General features: G+C 47.9%; 1 protein-coding gene across 1 annotated transcript in view; it reads right to left on the reverse strand.

Moving 5' to 3' along the window:
• Positions 1-427: 427 nt before the first annotated feature.
• Positions 428-17,652, reverse strand: part of ddx1 (DEAD (Asp-Glu-Ala-Asp) box helicase 1) — a gene marked incomplete at its 5' end in the record, with an annotated part of 39,334 nt that continues 22,109 nt past the window's right edge. The window contains 9 exon segments of the mRNA XM_042312924.1: positions 428-1,011; positions 1,411-1,531; positions 4,596-4,691; positions 4,769-4,811; positions 7,900-7,972; positions 13,483-13,555; positions 14,663-14,754; positions 16,310-16,456; positions 17,625-17,652. The exon segment at positions 17,625-17,652 is cut by the window's right edge and continues 24 nt beyond it. Of these exon segments, the coding sequence (XP_042168858.1) occupies positions 881-1,011; positions 1,411-1,531; positions 4,596-4,691; positions 4,769-4,811; positions 7,900-7,972; positions 13,483-13,555; positions 14,663-14,754; positions 16,310-16,456; positions 17,625-17,652 (804 nt within the window).

Genomic DNA, 17,652 nt, shown 5'->3' on the forward strand with positions numbered 1-17,652 from the left:
AGGTCCTGCGGAGCGCTGGTACAGCTAGGTCCTGCGGAGCGCTGGTACAGCTAGGTCCTGCGGAGCTGGAGCGCTGGTACAGCTAGGTCCTGCGGAGCGCTGGTACAGCTAGGTCCTGCGGAGCGCTGGTACAGCTAGGTCCTGCGGAGCGCTGGTACAGCTAGGTCCTGCGGAGCGCTGGTACAGCTAGGTCCTGCGGAGCGCTGGTACAGCTAGGTCCTGCGGGAGCGCTGGTACAGCTAGGTCCTGCGGAGCGCTGGTACAGCTAGGTCCTGCGGAGCGCTGGTACAGCTAGGTCCTGCGGACCGTAGTTCCTGGTATTAGTAGACATCTTCTAGATCAAGTTGTCCAACCTAGACGTTGTGTTTCTCAGTGTTATTGAACATGCTTTGGGGTGAAACGGTGGAATGAAACCAAAACGACACGGTTTAATGTTACGCTTTATTTTAACAGATCAAACTCAAATCATTTTAGGGTCATTTTATTAGAAGGGAAATAATAACTCATTTTAGTCACAACGTTCAGCTCCAGACCCTGGACCATCTCATCTCCAACCAGAGACTTGTTGAACTCTGACAGCTCGTGCTCCAGGCACTAAAATCAAAACTACAGCGGTGTGTTGGTTTATTTTTTAGCTTTTAGCTAGCCGCTACGCTAGTCTCTTCTCTTTGGAAGACCTGCACACTGTACAGGCAGTCAGAACAGGTGTGTGTGTGTGTGGACAGGAAGCAGGACATTAAGTTGGTTGATGTCAGCCCAGGTGTAACTGCGTATCTAAATCAGCAGTGTGTGTGTGTGTGTGTGTGGACAGGAAGCAGGACATTAAGTTGGTTGATGTCAGCCCAGGTGTAACTGCGTATCTTGACCGGCAGGTGTGTTTTCAGAAGGCTTTGAACAGCTGGTTGGGCAGGTACCCCAGGTGAAGGAAGGAGGTCTGAGCTTCTCTCTCCAGATTGGCCAGCTCCTGAACTGTAGGAGCCAATGCAGCCACATGACCACAATAGTTACCACCTGGAGAGAGAGACAGAGAGATGTAAATGAACCAAGCTCTACATTATATACACAAAAGAATGTGGACATTTCTTCAACTTAGTGAATTCTATTTCAGCCACACCCGTTGCTGAGCCGTGTATAAAATCGAACACACAACCATGCAATCTCCATAGACAAACATTGTCAGTGTTGTGAAGTGGAAATGTCTAGGAGCAACAACGGCCCCGCCATAAAGTAGGTTTCCGTGGCCGAGCAGCGACACGCAAGCCTTAGATCACCATGCGCCGTGCCAAGCGTTGGCTGGTGTGGTGTAAAGCTCTGGAACAGTGGAAACCTGTTCTCTGGAGGGATGAATCACACCATCTGGCAGCTTTAGTGAATATAAAGACGCCAGTAGCGATCCCGTCTAACACACACCTGCTGCTGCTCTGCGCTTGCCGTAGGTCACCTTGCCGTCGAAGTCGTCCACAGGAACCTTGATGTCCGGTTCACACTGGGTGATGGTACACTTTAAATGTTCCTCTACATCAGACAGCAGCTGAGGAACGGAGAGAGAGGGGGTTCACACTGGGTGATGGTACACTTTAAATGTTCCTCTACATCGGACAGCAGCTGAGGAACGGAGAGAGAGAGAGAGGGGGTTCACACTGGGTGATGGTACACTTTAAATGTTCCTCTACATCGGACAGCAGCTGAGGAACGGAGAGAGAGGGGGGTTCACACTGGGTGATGGTACACTTTAAATGTTCCTCTACATCAGACAGCAGCTGAGGAACGGAGAGAGAGAGAGGGGGAGCGAGGTAGAGGGGAGCGAGGTAGAGGGGAGCGAGGTAGAGCAAGAGAGAGGGGAGCGAGAGAGAGGGGAGCGAGGTAGAGCGAGGGAGAGGGGAGCAAGGTAGAGGGAGCGAGGTAGAGCGAGGGAGAGGGGAGCGAGAGAGAGGGGAGCGAGGTAGAGCGAGGGAGAGGGGAGCGAGGAAGAGCGAGGGAGAGGGGAGCAAGGTAGAGGGGAGCGAGGAAGAGCGAGGAAGAGCGAGGGAGAGGGGAGCAAGGTAGAGCGAGGGAGAGGGGAGCGAGGTAGAGCAAGGTAGAGGGAGCGAGGTAGAGCGGGGGGAGAGGGGAGCGAGGTAGAGCGGGGGAGAGGGGAGCGAGGTAGAGCGAGGGAGAGGGGAGCGAGGTAGAGCGAGGGGAGAGGGGAGCGAGGTAGAGGGGAGCGAGGTAGAGCGAGGGAGAGGGGAGCGAGGTAGAGCGGGGAGAGGGGAGCGAGGTAGAGCGAGGGAGAGGGAGCGAGGTAGAGCGAGGGAGAGGGGAGCGATGTAGAGCGGGGAGAGGGGAGCGAGGTAGAGCGGGGGAGAGGGGAGCGAGGTAGAGCGAGGGAGAGAGGAGCGAGAGAGAGGGGAGCGAGGTAGAGCGAGGGAGAGGGGAGCGAGGTAGAGCGAGGTAGAGGGGAGCGAGGTAGAGCGGAGCGAGAGAGAGGGGAGCGAGGTAGAGCGAGGGAGAGGGGAGCGAGGTAGAGCGAGGGAGAGGGGAGCGAGAGAGGGGAGCGAGGTAGAGTGAGGAGAGGGGAGCGAGGTAGAGCGAGGGAGAGGGGAGCGAGGAAGAGCGAGGGAGAGGGGAGCAAGGTAGAGGGGAGCGAGTTAGAGCGAGGGAGAGGGGAGCGAGGTAGAGGGAGCGAGGTAGAGGGAGCGAGGTAGAGGGAGCGAGGTAGAGGGGAGCGAGGTAGAGGGGAGCGAGGTAGAGGGGAGCGAGGTAGAGGGGAGCGAGGTAGAGGGGAGCGAGGTAGAGCGAGGGAGAGGGGAGCAAGGTAGAGGGGAGCGAGGTAGAGGGAGCGAGGTAGAGGGGAGCGAGGTAGAGGGGAGCGAGGTAGAGGGGAGCGAGGTAGAGCGAGGGAGAGGGGAGCGAGTTAGAGCGAGGGAGAGGGGAGCGAGGTAGAGCGAGGAGGGAGAGCGAGGTAGAGCGAGGGAGAGGAGCGAGGAGAGGGGAGCGAGGTAGAGCGAGAGGGAGGGGAGCGAGGAGAGGGGAGCGAGGTAGAGCGAGAGAGAGGGGAGCGAGGTGGAGCGAGAGAGAGGGGAGCGAGGTGGAGCGAGAGAGAGGGGAGCGAGGTGGAGCGAGAGAGAGGGAGCGAGGTAGAGCGAGAGAGGGGAGCGAGGGAGAGGGAGCGAGGTAGAGCGAGGGAGAGGGGAGGAGGTAGAGCGGGGAGAGGGGAGCGAGGTAGAGCGAGGGAGAGGGGAGCAAGGTAGAGCAAGAGAGAGGGAGCGAGAGAGAGGGGAGCGAGGTAGAGCGAGGGAGAGGGGAGCAAGGTAGAGGGGAGCGAGGTAGAGCGAGGGAGAGGGGAGCGAGAGAGAGGGGAGCGAGGAGAGCGAGGGAGAGGGGAGCGAGGTAGAGCGAGGGTGGAGGGGAGCGAGAGAGAGGGGAGCGAGAGAGAGGGAGCGAGAGAGAGGGGAGCGAGAGAGAGGGAGCGAGGTAGAGCAAGAGAGAGGGAGCGAGAGAGAGGGAGCGAGGTAGAGTGAGGGAGAGGGGAGCGAGGTAGAGCGAGGGAGAGGGGAGCGAGGAAGAGCGAGGGAGAGGGGAGCGAGGTAGAGGGGAGCGAGTTAGAGCGAGGGAGAGGGGAGCGAGGTAGAGCGAGGTAGAGGGAGCGAGGGAGAGGGGAGCGAGGTAGAGGGGAGCGAGGTAGAGGGGAGCGAGGTAGAGGGGAGCGAGGTAGAGGGAGCGAGGAGAGGGGGAGCGAGGTAGAGAGGGAGAGGGGAGCAAGGGAGAGGGGAGCGAGGTAGAGCGAGGGAGAGGGGAGCGAGGTAGAGCGAGGGAGAGGGGGAGCGAGGTAGAGCGAGGGAGAGGGGAGCGAGGTAGAGCGAGGGAGAGGGGAGCGAGGTAGAGCGAGGGAGAGGGAGCGAGGTAGAGCGAGGGAGAGGGGAGCGAGGTAGAGCGAGGGAGAGGGGAGCGAGAGGAGCGAGGGAGAGGGGAGCGAGGAGAGGGGAGCGAGGGGAGCGAGGTGGAGCGAGAGAGAGGGGAGCGAGGTGGAGCGAGAGAGAGAGGGAGCGAGGTGGAGCGAGAGAGAGGGGAGCGAGGTGGAGCGAGAGAGGGGAGCGAGGTGGAGGGGAGCGAGGTAGAGCGAGAGAGAGGGGAGCGAGGGAGAGGGGAGCGAGGTAGAGCGAGGGAGAGGGGAGCGAGGTAGAGCGGGGGAGAGGGGAGCGAGGTAGAGCGAGGTAGAGAGGAGCGAGGTAGAGGTGGAGCGAGAGAGAGGGGAGCGAGGTGGAGCGAGAGAGGGGAGCGAGGTAGAGCGAGAGAGAGGGGAGCGAGGTAGAGCGAGAGAGGGGAGCGAGGTAGAGCGAGAGAGAGGGGAGCGAGGTAGAGCGAGAGAGAGGGGAGCGAGGTAGAGCGAGAGAGAGGGGAGCGAGGTAGAGCGAGAGAGAGGGGAGCGAGGTGGAGCGAGAGAGAGGGGAGCGAGGTAGAGCGAGAGAGAGGGGAGCGAGAGAGAGGGGAGCGAGGTAGAGCGAGGGAGAGGGGGTTGGAGTAGAGCGAGGACCGAGAGCGACACAGAGAGAGCGAGAGAATGGAAGGAGGGAGTATGAAGAGCAGAGGAACAGAGGTAGTATTGGTTTCCTCACCTCCTTCTCATTGTACCAGATGGTACATCCTCCCTCCTCCTTCAGCCTGGTGTTGTGACACCCTCTGCCCCGGTTAGCACACGTATGGTACCACACCTACAGACAGAATGAGTCAGCCACCTGTGGACCTGAGACCACAGAATTACAACACATATTCTGACTGATGGCCTTACCTTCTCCTTCTCCATGGCAACGAGAGAGATGGCCAACCCCATCCTAAAAGATGAAGAGAAACTTGACTTTTTTCTAGATGTGGTTTTCCCAGACAGATGAAACCTAGTTTAGAACTAAAAAGCATCGTCAACACAGATTCAGACTAGATATTACTGACCTCTCTGTTCTCTCTCTCCACCAGACTAGATATTACTGATCTCTCTGTTCTCTCTCCACCAGACTAGATATTACTGACCTCTCTGTTCTCTCCACCAGACTAGATTACTAACCTCTCTGTTCTCTCTCTCTCTCCACCAGACTAGATATTACTGACCTCTCTGTTCTCTCTCTCTCTCCACCAGACTAGATATTACTGACCTCTCTGTTCTCTCTCTCTCTCCACCAGACTAGATATTACTGACCTCTCTGTTCTCTCTCCACCAGACTAGATATTACTGACCTCTCTGTTCTCTCTCTCTCTCCACCAGACTAGATATTACTGACCTCTCTGTTCTCTCTCTCTCTCCACCAGACTAGATATTACTGACCTCTCTGTTCTCTCTCTCTCCACCAGACTAGATATTACTGACCTCTCTGTTCTCTCTCCACCAGACTAGATATTACTGACCTCTCTGTTCTCTCTCTCTCCACCAGACTAGATATTACTGACCTCTCTGTTCTCTCTCTCCACCAGACTAGATATTACTGACCTCTCTGTTCTCTCTCTCTCTCCACCAGACTAGATATTACTGACCTCTCTGTTCTCTCTCCACCAGACTAGATATTACTGACCTCTCTGTTCTCTCTCTCTCTCCACCAGACTAGATATTACTGACCTCTGTCTCTCTCTCTCTCCACCAGACTAGATATTACTGACCTCTGTTCGCTCTCCACCAGACTAGATATTACTGACCTCTGTTCTCTCTCTCTCTCCACCAGACTAGATATTACTGACCTCTCTGTTCTCTCTCTCTCTCCACCAGACTAGATATTACTGACCTCTCTGTTCTCTCTCTCTCCACCAGACTAGATATTACTGACCTCTCTGTTCTCTCTCCACCAGACTAGATATTACTGACCTCTGTTCTCGCTCTCTCTCCACCAGACTAGATATTACTGACCTCTCTGTTCTCTCTCTCCCCGCCAGACTAGATATTACTGACCTCTCTGTTCTCTCTCCACCAGACTAGATATTACTGACCTCTCTGTTCTCTCTCTCTCTCCACCAGACTAGATTACTGACCTCTCTGTTCTCTCTCTCTCCACCAGACTAGATATTACTGACCTCTCTGTTCTCTCTCTCTCTCCACCAGACTAGATATTACTGACCTCTCTGTTCTCTCTCCACCAGACTAGATATTACTGACCTCTGTTCTCTCTCTCTCTCCACCAGACTAGATATTACTGACCTCTCTGTTCGCTCTCCACCAGACTAGATATTACTGACCTCTCTGTTCTCTCTCTCTCCACCAGACTAGATATTACTGACCTCTCTGTTCTCTCTCTCTCCACCAGACTAGATATTACTGACCTCTGTTCTCTCTCTCTCTCCACCAGACTAGATATTACTGACCTCTCTGTTCTCTCTCTCCCGCCAGACTAGATATTACTGACCTCTCTGTTCTCTCTCCACCAGACTAGATATTACTGACCTCTCTGTTCTCTCTCTCTCTCCACCAGACTAGATTACTGACCTCTCTGTTCTCTCTCTCTCTCCACCAGACTAGATATTACTGACCTCTCTGTTCTCTCTCTCTCCACCAGACTAGATATTACTGACCTCTCTGTTCTCTCTCCACCAGACTAGATATTACTGACCTCTGTTCTCTCTCTCTCTCCACCAGACTAGATATTACTGACCTCTCTGTTCGCTCTCCACCAGACTAGATATTACTGACCTCTCTGTTCTCTCTCTCTCCACCAGACTAGATATTACTGACCTCTCTGTTCTCTCTCTCTCTCCACCAGACTAGATATTACTGACCTCTGTTCTCTCTCTCTCTCCACCAGACTAGATATTACTGACCTCTGTTCTCTCTCTCCACCAGACTAGATATTACTGACCTCTGTTCTCTCTCTCTCTCCACCAGACTAGATATTACTGACCTCTCTGTTCTCTCTCTCTCTCCACCAGACTAGATATTACTGACCTCTCTGTTTCTCTCTCTCTCTCTCCACCAGACTAGATATTACTGACCTCTCTGTTCTCTCTCCACCAGACTAGATATTACTGACCTCTGTTCTCGCTCTCTCTCCACCAGACTAGATATTACTGACCTCTCTGTTCTCTCTCTCCCCGCCAGACTAGATATTACTGACCTCTCTGTTCTCTCTCCACCAGACTAGATATTACTGACCTCTCTGTTCTCTCTCTCTCCACCAGACTAGATTACTGACCTCTCTGTTCTCTCTCTCTCTCCACCAGACTAGATATTACTGACCTCTCTGTTCTCTCTCTCTCTCCACCAGACTAGATATTACTGACCTCTCTGTTCTCTCTCCACCAGACTAGATATTACTGACCTCTGTTCTCTCTCTCTCTCCACCAGACTAGATATTACTGACCTCTCTGTTCGCTCTCCACCAGACTAGATATTACTGACCTCTCTGTTCTCTCTCTCTCCACCAGACTAGATATTACTGACCTCTCTGTTCTCTCTCCACCAGACTAGATATTACTGACCTCTCTGTTCTCTCTCTCTCTCCACCAGACTAGATATTACTGACCTCTGTTCTCTCTCTCTCTCCACCAGACTAGATATTACTGACCTCTGTTCTCTCTCTCCACCAGACTAGATATTACTGACCTCTCTGTTCTCTCTCCACCAGACTAGATATTACTGACCTCTGTTCTCTCTCTCTCTCCACCAGACTAGATATTACTGACCTCTCTGTTCTCTCTCTCTCTCCACCAGACTAGATATTACTGACCTCTCTGTTCTCTCTCTCTCTCCCCGCCAGACTAGATATTACTGACCTCTGTTCTCTCTCTCTCTCCCCGCCAGACTAGATATTACTGACCTCTCTGTTCTCTCTCTCTCCACCAGACTAGATATTACTGACCTCTCTGTTCTCTCTCTCCCCGCCAGACTAGATATTACTGACCTCTCTGTTCTCTCTCTCTCTCCCCGCCAGACTAGATATTACTGACCTCTCTGCTCTCCCCACTCTGCCGATGCGGTGGACGTAGTTCTGCTTCTCATCTGGCAGAGTCACGTTGATCACTGGAACACATTGATCAGGGTCAAAATGGATTAAAAAGCAACAGGACGACTTGGACCTGAAAAGGAGGTTCTATCTGTGTCTGTGTTGTGTTAATCTCATGGTCTGTGTGTTAATCTCATGGTCAGTGTGTGTGTTAATCTCATGGCCTGTGTGTTAATCTCATGGTCTGTGTGTTAATCTCATGGCCTGTGTGTTAATCTCATGGTCAGTGTGTTTGTTAATCTCATGGTCTGTGTGTTTATCTCATGGTCAGTGTGTTTATCTCATGGTCAGTGTGTTTGTTAATCTCATGGTCAGTGTGTTTATCTCATGGTCAGTGTGTTTGTTTATCTCATGGTCAGTGTGTTTGTTTATCTCATGGTCAGTGTGTTTATCTCATGGTCTGTGTGTTTGTTAATCTCATGGTCTGTGTGTTTATCTCATGGTCAGTGTGTTTGTTAATCTCATGGTCAGTGTGTTTGTTAATCTCATGGTCAGTGTGTTTGTTTATCTCATGGTCAGTGTGTTTGTTTATCTCATGGTCAGTGTGTTTATCTCATGGTCAGTGTGTTTGTTAATCTCATGGTCAGTGTGTTTATCTCATGGTCAGTGTGTTTGTTTATCTCATGGTCAGTGTGTGTGTTAATCTCATGGTCAGTGTGTGTGTTAATCTCATGGTCAGTGTGTTTGTTAATCTCATGGTCAGTGTGTTTGTTAATCTCATGGTCAGTGTGTGTTAATCTCATGGTCAGTGTGTTTGTTAATCTCATGGCCTGTGTGTTTGTTAATCTCATGGCCTGTGTGTTTATCTATCTCATGGCCTGTGTGTTTATCTATCTCATGGCCTGTGTGTTTATCTATCTCATGGCCTGTGTGTTTATCTATCTCATGGCCTGTGTGTTTATCTATCTCATGGCCTGTGTGTTTATCTATCTCATGGCCTGTGTGTTTATCTATCTCATGGCCTGTGTGTTTATCTATCTCATGGCCTGTGTGTTTATCTATCTCATGGCCTGTGTGTTTGTTTATCTCATGGCCTGTGTGTTTGTTTATCTCATGGCCTGTGTGTTAATCTTATGGTCTGTGTGTGTGTTAATCTCATGGTCTGTGTGTGTGTTAATCTCATGGTCTGTGTGTGTGTTAATCTCATGGTCTGTGTGTGTGTTAATCTCATGGTCTGTGTGTGTGTTAATCTCATGGCCTGTGTGTTAATCTTATGGTCTGTGTGTGTGTTAATCTCATGGTCTGTGTGTGTGTTAATCTCATGGTCTGTGTGTGTGTTAATCTCATGGTCTGTGTGTGTGTTAATCTCATGGCCTGTGTGTTAATTTTATGGTCTGTGTGTGTGTTAATCTCATGGTCAGTGTGTTTGTTAATCTCATGGTCTGAGTTAATCTCATGGTCAGTGTGTTTGTTAATCTCATGGTCAGTGTGTTTGTTAATCTCATGGTCAGTGTGTTTGTTAATCTCATGGTCAGTGTGTTTGTTAATCTCATGGTCAGTGTGTTTGTTAATCTCATGGTCAGTGTGTTTGTTAATCTCATGGTCAGTGTGTTTGTTAATCTCATGGTCTGAGTTAATCTCATGGTCAGTGTGTTTGTTAATCTCATGGTCTGAGTTAATCTCATGGTCAGTGTGTTAATCTCATGGTCAGTGTGTTTGTTAATCTCATGGTCTGAGTTAATCTCATGGTCAGTGTGTTTGTTAATCTCATGGTCAGTGTGTTAATCTCATGGTCAGTGTGTTTGTTAATCTCATGGTCAGTGTGTTTGTTAATCTCATGGTCTGAGTTAATCTCATGGTCAGTGTGTTTGTTAATCTCATGGTCTGAGTTAATCTCATGGTCAGTGTGTTAATCTCATGGTCAGTGTGTTTGTTAATCTCATGGTCTGAGTTAATCTCATGGTCAGTGTGTTAATCTCATGGTCAGTGTGTTTGTTAATCTCATGGTCTGAGTTAATCTCATGGTCAGTGTGTTTGTTAATCTCATGGTCTGAGTTAATCTCATGGTCAGTGTGTTTGTTAATCTCATGGTCTGAGTTAATCTCATGGTCAGTGTGTTTGTTAATCTCATGGTCTGAGTTAATCTCATGGTCAGTGTGTTAATCTCATGGTCAGTGTGTTTGTTAATCTCATGGTCTGAGTTAATCTCATGGTCAGTGTGTTTGTTAATCTCATGGTCTGAGTTAATCTCATGGTCAGTGTGTTTGTTAATCTCATGGTCTGAGTTAATCTCATGGTCAGTGTGTTAATCTCATGGTCAGTGTGTTTGTTAATCTCATGGTCAGTGTGTTTGTTAATCTCATGGTCTGAGTTAATCTCATGGTCAGTGTGTTTGTTAATCTCATGGTCTGAGTTAATCTCATGGTCAGTGTGTGTGTTAATCTCATGGTCAGTGTGTTAATCTCATGGTCAGTGTGTTTGTTAATCTCATGGTCAGTGTGTTTGTTAATCTCATGGTCAGTGTGTTTGTTAATCTCATGGTCTGAGTTAATCTCATGGTCAGTGTGTTTGTTAATCTCATGGTCAGTGTGTTAATCTCATGGTCAGTGTGTTTGTTAATCTCATGGTCAGTGTGTTTGTTAATCTCATGGTCAGTGTGTTTGTTAATCTCATGGTCTGTTTGTTAATCTCATGGTCAGTGTGTTTGTTAATCTCATGGTCTGAGTTAATCTCATGGTCAGTGTGTTTGTTAATCTCATGGTCTGAGTTAATGGTCAGTGTGTTTGTTAATCTCATGGTCAGTGTGTTTGTTAATCTCATGGTCAGTTGTGTTAATCTCATGGTCAGTGTGTTTGTTAATCTCATGGTCTGAGTTAATCTCATGGTCAGTGTGTTTGTTAATCTCATGGTCTGAGTTAATCTCATGGTCAGTGTGTTTGTTAATCTCATGGTCTGAGTTAATCTCATGGTCAGTGTGTTTGTTAATCTCATGGTCTGAGTTAATCTCATGGTCAGTGTGTTAATCTCATGGTCAGTGTGTTTGTTAATCTCATGGTCTGAGTTAATCTCATGGTCAGTGTGTTTGTTAATCTCATGGTCTGAGTTAATCTCATGGTCAGTGTGTTTGTTAATCTCATGGTCTGAGTTAATCTCATGGTCAGTGTGTTAATCTCATGGTCAGTGTGTTTGTTAATCTCATGGTCAGTGTGTTTGTTAATCTCATGGTCTGAGTTAATCTCATGGTCAGTGTGTTTGTTAATCTCATGGTCTGAGTTAATCTCATGGTCAGTGTGTTAATCTCATGGTCAGTGTGTTTGTTAATCTCATGGTCAGTGTGTTTGTTAATCTCATGGTCAGTGTGTTTGTTAATCTCATGGTCTGAGTTAATCTCATGGTCAGTGTGTTTGTTAATCTTATGGTCTGTGTGTTTGTTAATCTCATGGTCAGTGTGTTTGTTAATCTCATGGCCTGTGTGTTTGTTAATCTTATGGTCTGTGTGTTTGTTAATCTCATGGTCAGTGTGTTTGTTTATCTCATGGCCAGTGTGTTTGTTTATCTCATGGCCTGTGTGTTTGTTTCTCTCATGGCCTGTGTGTTTGTTTCTCTCATGGCCTGTGTGTTTGTTTATCTCATGGCCTGTGTGTTTGTTTATCTCATGGCCTGTGTGTTTGTTAATCTCATGGCCTGTGTGTTTGTTAATCTCATGGCCTGTGTGTTTGTTTATCTCATGGCCTGTGTGTTTGTTAATCTCATGGCCTGTGTGTTTGTTAATCTCATGGCCTGTGTGTTTGTTAATCTCATGGCCTGTGTGTTTGTTAATCTCATGGTCTGTGTGTTTGTTAATCTCATGGTCTGTGTGTTTGTTAATCTCATGGCCTGTGTGTTTGTTTATCTCATGGCCTGTGTGTTTGTTTATCTCATGGCCTGTGTGTTTGTTTATCTCATGGCCTGTGTGTTTGTTTATCTCATGGCCTGTGTGTTTGTTAATCTCATGGCCTGTGTGTTTGTTAATCTCATGGCCTGTGTGTTTGTTTATCTCATGGCCTGTGTGTTTGTTTATCTCATGGCCTGTGTGTTTGTTTATCTCATGGCCTGTGTGTTTGTTAATCTCATGGCCTGTGTGTTTGTTAATCTCATGGCCTGTGTGTTTGTTAATCTCATGGCCTGTGTGTTTGTTAATCTCATGGCCTGTGTGTTTGTTAATCTCATGGCCTGTGTGTTTGTTAATCTCATGGCCTGTGTGTTAATCTTATAGTCTGTGTGTGTGTGTTAATCTCATGGTCTGTGTGTGTGTTAATCTCATGGTCAGTGTGTTTGTTAATCTCATGGTCAGTGTGTTTGTTAATCTCATGGTCAGTGTGTTTGTTAATCTCATGGTCAGTGTGTTTGTTAATCTCATGGTCTGAGTTAATCTCATGGTCAGTGTGTTTGTTAATCTCATGGTCTGAGTTAATCTCATGGTCAGTGTGTTTGTTAATCTCATGGTCAGTGTGTTTGTTAATCTCATGGCCTGTGTGTTAATTTTATGGTCTGTGTGTTAATCTCATGGTCAGTGTGTTTGTTAATCTCATGGTCTGAGTTAATCTCATGGTCAGTGTGTTTGTTAATCTCATGGTCAGTGTGTTTGTTAATCTCATGGTCAGTGTGTGTGTTAATCTCATGGTCAGTGTGTTTGTTAATCTCATGGTCAGTGTGTTTGTTAATCTCATGGTCAGTGTGTGTGTTAATCTCATGGCCTGTGTGTTAATCTCATGGTCTGTGTGTTAATCTCATGGTCTGTGTGTTAATCTCATGGTCAGTGTGTTTGTTAATCTCATGGTCAGTGTGTTTGTTAATCTCATGGTCTGTGTGTGTGTTAATCTCATGGTCAGTGTGTTTGTTAATCTCATGGTCTGTGTGTTTGTTAATCTCATGGTCTGTGTGTTTGTTAATCTCATGGTCTGTGTGTGTGTTAATCTCATGGTCAGTGTGTTTGTTAATCTCATGGTCTGTGTGTTTGTTAATCTCATGGTCTGTGTGTTTGTTAATCTCATGGTCAGTGTGTTTGTTAATCTCATGGTCAGTGTGTTTGTTAATCTCATGGTCAGTGTGTTTGTTAATCTCATGGTCAGTGTGTTTGTTAATCTCATGGTCAGTGTGTTTGTTAATCTCATGGCCTGTGTGTTAATTTTATGGTCTGTGTGTTAATCTCATGGTCAGTGTGTTTGTTAATCTCATGGTCTGAGTTAATCTCATGGTCAGTGTGTTTGTTAATCTCATGGTCAGTGTGTTTGTTAATCTCATGGTCAGTGTGTTTGTTAATCTCATGGTCAGTGTGTTTGTTAATCTCATGGTCAGTGTGTTTGTTAATCTCATGGTCAGTGTGTGTGTTAATCTCATGGTCAGTGTGTTTGTTAATCTCATGGTCAGTGTGTTTGTTAATCTCATGGTCAGTGTGTTTGTTAATCTCATGGTCAGTGTGTTTGTTAATCTCATGGTCAGTGTGTTTGTTAATCTCATGGTCAGTGTGTGTGTTAATCTCATGGCCTGTGTGTTTATCAATCTCATGGCCTGTGTGTTAATCTCATGGCCTGTGTGTTTGTCTCACCGTAGGGGACTCCGTGGATGTCAATGCCCCTGGCCGCCACGTCTGTACAGATCAAGAACTTCACTTCCTGTTTCTGTAAGGAGATAATACAGGAAGTCAATATCATATTTGATGCTGTTGCTGAAAACAGAATAGAAAATAGAAATGTAAAATAGAAGTGTAAAATAGGAGTGTAAAATAGAAGTGGAAGTGTTTTATTTTATTTATTTACTGAGAGACGTTTGAGGAACGGCTGGTGGTCCCACTGCCAACCATACCTCTAATCATGTCTAGATATCAAATGGCCCCTATTCCCCGGGAACCCCCCCCCGCCGCTCCAGAGTAGTGCCCCGTTGCCCCCCCGCTGCTCCAGAGTAGTGCCCCGTGGCCCCCCGCTGCTCCAGAGTAGTGACCCGGGGCCCCCCGCTGCTCCAGAGTAGTGCCCCGTGGCCCCCGCTGCTCCAGAGTAGTGCCCGTGGCCCCCGCTGCTCCAGAGTAGTGCCCCGGGGCCCCCGCTGCTCCAGAGTAGTGACCCGGGGCCCCCGCTGCTCCAGAGTAGTGCCCCGTGGCCCCCCCGCTGCTCCAGAGTAGTGCCCCGTGGCCCCCCGCTGCTCCAGAGTGGTGCCCCGTGGCCCCCGCTGCTCCAGAGTAGTGCCCCGTGGCCCCCCCGCTGCTCCAGAGTAGTGCCCCGTGGCCCCTCCGCTGCTCCAGCATAAACCATAAATTCAAATCAAGTAACTGATGTTTTTTCTCATTGGTTCTAAACAATTAATAGTCTTGGCTAAGTGAGGTCGCACCGCCAGCGGCTAAGTGAGGTCGCACCCCGCCAGCGGCTAAGTGAGGTCGCATCCCACCCGTGGCTAAGTGAGGTCGCACCCCGCCAGCGGCTAAGTGAGGTCGTATCCCACCAGTGGCTAAGTGAGGTCACATCCCGCCCGTGGCTAAGTGAGGTCGTATCCCACCCGTGGCTAAGTGAGGTCGCACCCCGCCCGTGGCTAAGTGAGGTCGCACCCGCCCGTGGCTAAGTGAGGTCGTATCCCACCCGTGGCTAAGTGAGGTCGTATCCCACCCGTGGCTAAGTGAGGTCGTATCCCACCCGTGGCTAAGTGAGGTCGCATCCCGCCCGTGGCTAAGTGAGGTCGTATCCCACCCGTGGCTAAGTGAGGTCACATCCCACCCGTGGCTAAGTGACGCTGCTGACCTTGAATCGGTCCAGATTGGTCTTGCGTTCGTTGGGCTTCCGGTCACCATGGAGACAGACACAGGAAAGCTGGTGGCCTTTTTTATCTGGACCTAATGGAGGGAGGGGACAGGGTAAAACACACCTCCTTGTATTTCCATGTAGTAGTATTTATCTAGTACAGTGGTAGTATTCTAACTCACCTCCTCCCTGTACTATGAAGTACTGCTCATTGTTGTAGTATTTATGTAGTACAGTATTCTAACTCACCTCCTCCCTGTACTATGAAGTACTGCTCCATGTTGTTGTAGTATTGTAGTATTTATGTAGTACAGTAGTAGTATTCTAACTCATCTCCTCCCTGTACGATGAAGTACTGCTCCATGTTGTAGTAGTATTTATGTAGTACAGTAGTATTCTAACTCACCTCCTCCCTGTACGATGAAGTACTGCTCCATGTTGTAGTAGTATTTATGTAGTACAGTAGTAGTATTCTAACTCACCTCCCCCCTGTACGATGAAGTACTGCTCCATGTTGTAATAGTATTAATGTAGAACAGTAGTAGTATTCTAACTCATCTCCTCCCTGTACGATGAAGTACTGCTCCATGTTGTAGTAGTATTGTAGTATTTATGTAGTACAGTAGTATTCTAACTCACCTCCTCCCTGTACGATGAAGTACTGCTCCATTTTGTAGTAGTATTTATGTAGTACAGTAGTATTCTAACTCACCTCCTCCCTGTACGATGAAGTACTGCTCCATGTTGTAGTAGTATTTATGTAGTACAGTAGTAGTATTCTAACTCACCTCCTCCCTGTACGATGAAGTACTGCTCCATGTTGTAGTAGTATTTATGTAGTACAGTAGTATTCTAACTCACCTCCTCCCTGTACGATGAAGTACTGCTCCATGTTGTAGTAGTATTTATGTAGTACAGTAGAAGTATAACTCATCTCCTCCCTGTACGATGAAGTACTGCTCCATGTTGTAGTAGTATTTATGTAGTACAGTAGTATTCTAACTCACCTCCTCCCTGTACGATGAAGTACTGCTCCATGTTGTAGTAGTATTGTAGTATTTATGTAGTATAACTCACCTCCTCCCTGTACGATGAAGTACTGCTCCATGTTGTAGTAGTATTTATGTAGTACAGTAGTAGTATAACTCACCTCCTCCCTGTACAATGAAGTACTGCTCCATGTTGTAGTAGTATTTATGTAGTACAGTAGAAGTATAACTCATCTCCTCCCTGTACGATGAAGTACTGCTCCATGTTGTAGTAGTATTGTAGTATTTATGTAGTATAACTCACCTCCTCCCTGTACGATGAAGTACTGCTCCATGTTGTAGTAGTATTTATGTAGTACAGTAGTAGTATAACTCACCTCCTCCCTGTACGATGAAGTACTGCTCCATGTTGTAGTAGTATTTATGTAGTACAGTAGAAGTATAACTCATCTCCTCCCTGTACGATGAAGTACTGCTCCATGTTGTAGTAGTATTTATGTAGTACAGTAGTATTCTAACTCACCTCCTCCCTGTACGATGAAGTACTGCTCCATGTTGTAGTAGTATTGATGTAGTATAACTCACCTCCTTCCTGTACGATGAAGTACTGCTCCATGTTGTAGTAGTATTTATGTAGTACAGTAGTAGTATAACTCACCTCCTCCCTGTACGATGAAGTACTGCTCCATGTTGTCACAGTCGATCTTGGTCCGACAGAAGATGATGGCCTGGTCCATGTTGTGTTCCCTGATGGCTCTGATGGTGTACTCCCCCTTCAAGATCTTGATGGCCTCAGACCACATCTCTACACACACACACACACACACACACACACACACACACACACACACACACACACACACACACACACACACACACACACACACACACACACACACACACACACACACACACACACACACACAGTAACAGGTCAGACCATAACCTTACGCTAGAAAACAACAGGACATTACAACTTAATATCAGGGCTCCCCAACTTAGATGTTGAAGTATTCCCACACAGAGATATGTGATTGTATAGGTTTTAGTCAAATATTATATCGGTTTGGGCTTCTTGTGGTCAATTTGAAGTCTACTAATTATGACGTTGCAGTCCCCCTCATCCACTCAGGAAATAAATTGGCCGGCGGCTGATTCGAGGTGATCCCTGCCCTATATAGTGCACTACTTTAACCAGGGCCCCTATATAGTGCACTACTTTAACCAGGGCCCCTATATAGTGCACTACTTTAACCAGGGCCCCTATATAGTGCACTACTTTAACCAGGGCCCCTATATAGTCCACTACTTTAACCAGGGCCCCTATATAGTGCACTACTTTAACCAGGGCCCCTATATAGTCCACTACTTTAACCAGGGCCCCTATATAGTGCACTACTTTAACCAGGGCCCCTATATAGTGCACTACTTTAACCAGGGCCCCTATATAGTGCACTACTTTAACCAGGACCCCTATATAGTGCACTACTTTAACCAGGACCCCTATATAGTGCACTACTTTAACCAGGACCCCTATATAGTCCACTACTTTAACCAGGACCCCTATATAGTGCACTACTTTAACCAGGGCCCCTATATAGTCCACTACTTTAACCAGGACCCCTATATAGTGCACTACTTTAACCAGGGCCCCTATATAGTGCACTACTTTAACCAGGGCCCCTATATAGTGCACTACTTTAACCAGGGCCCCTATATAGTCCACTACTTTAACCAGGACCCCTATATAGTGCACTACTTTAACCAGGACCCCTATATAGTGCACTACTTTAACCAGGGCCCCTATATAGTGCACTACTTTAACCAGGACCCCTATATAGTGCACTACTTTAACCAGGGCCCCTATATAGTGCACTACTTTAACCAGGACCCCTATATAGTGCACTACTTTGACCAGGGTGCTTTAGAAACAAGGTGCCATTTGGGAGGCTTATGCAGGGGGTCAGTCTGACCTGAGCTGTTGGCTCCTGGTCTGGTGTT

Source organism: Oncorhynchus tshawytscha, unplaced genomic scaffold (genome assembly GCF_018296145.1).
Source record: "Oncorhynchus tshawytscha isolate Ot180627B unplaced genomic scaffold, Otsh_v2.0 Un_contig_5326_pilon_pilon, whole genome shotgun sequence".
Taxonomy (NCBI): Eukaryota; Metazoa; Chordata; class Actinopteri; order Salmoniformes; family Salmonidae; genus Oncorhynchus; species Oncorhynchus tshawytscha.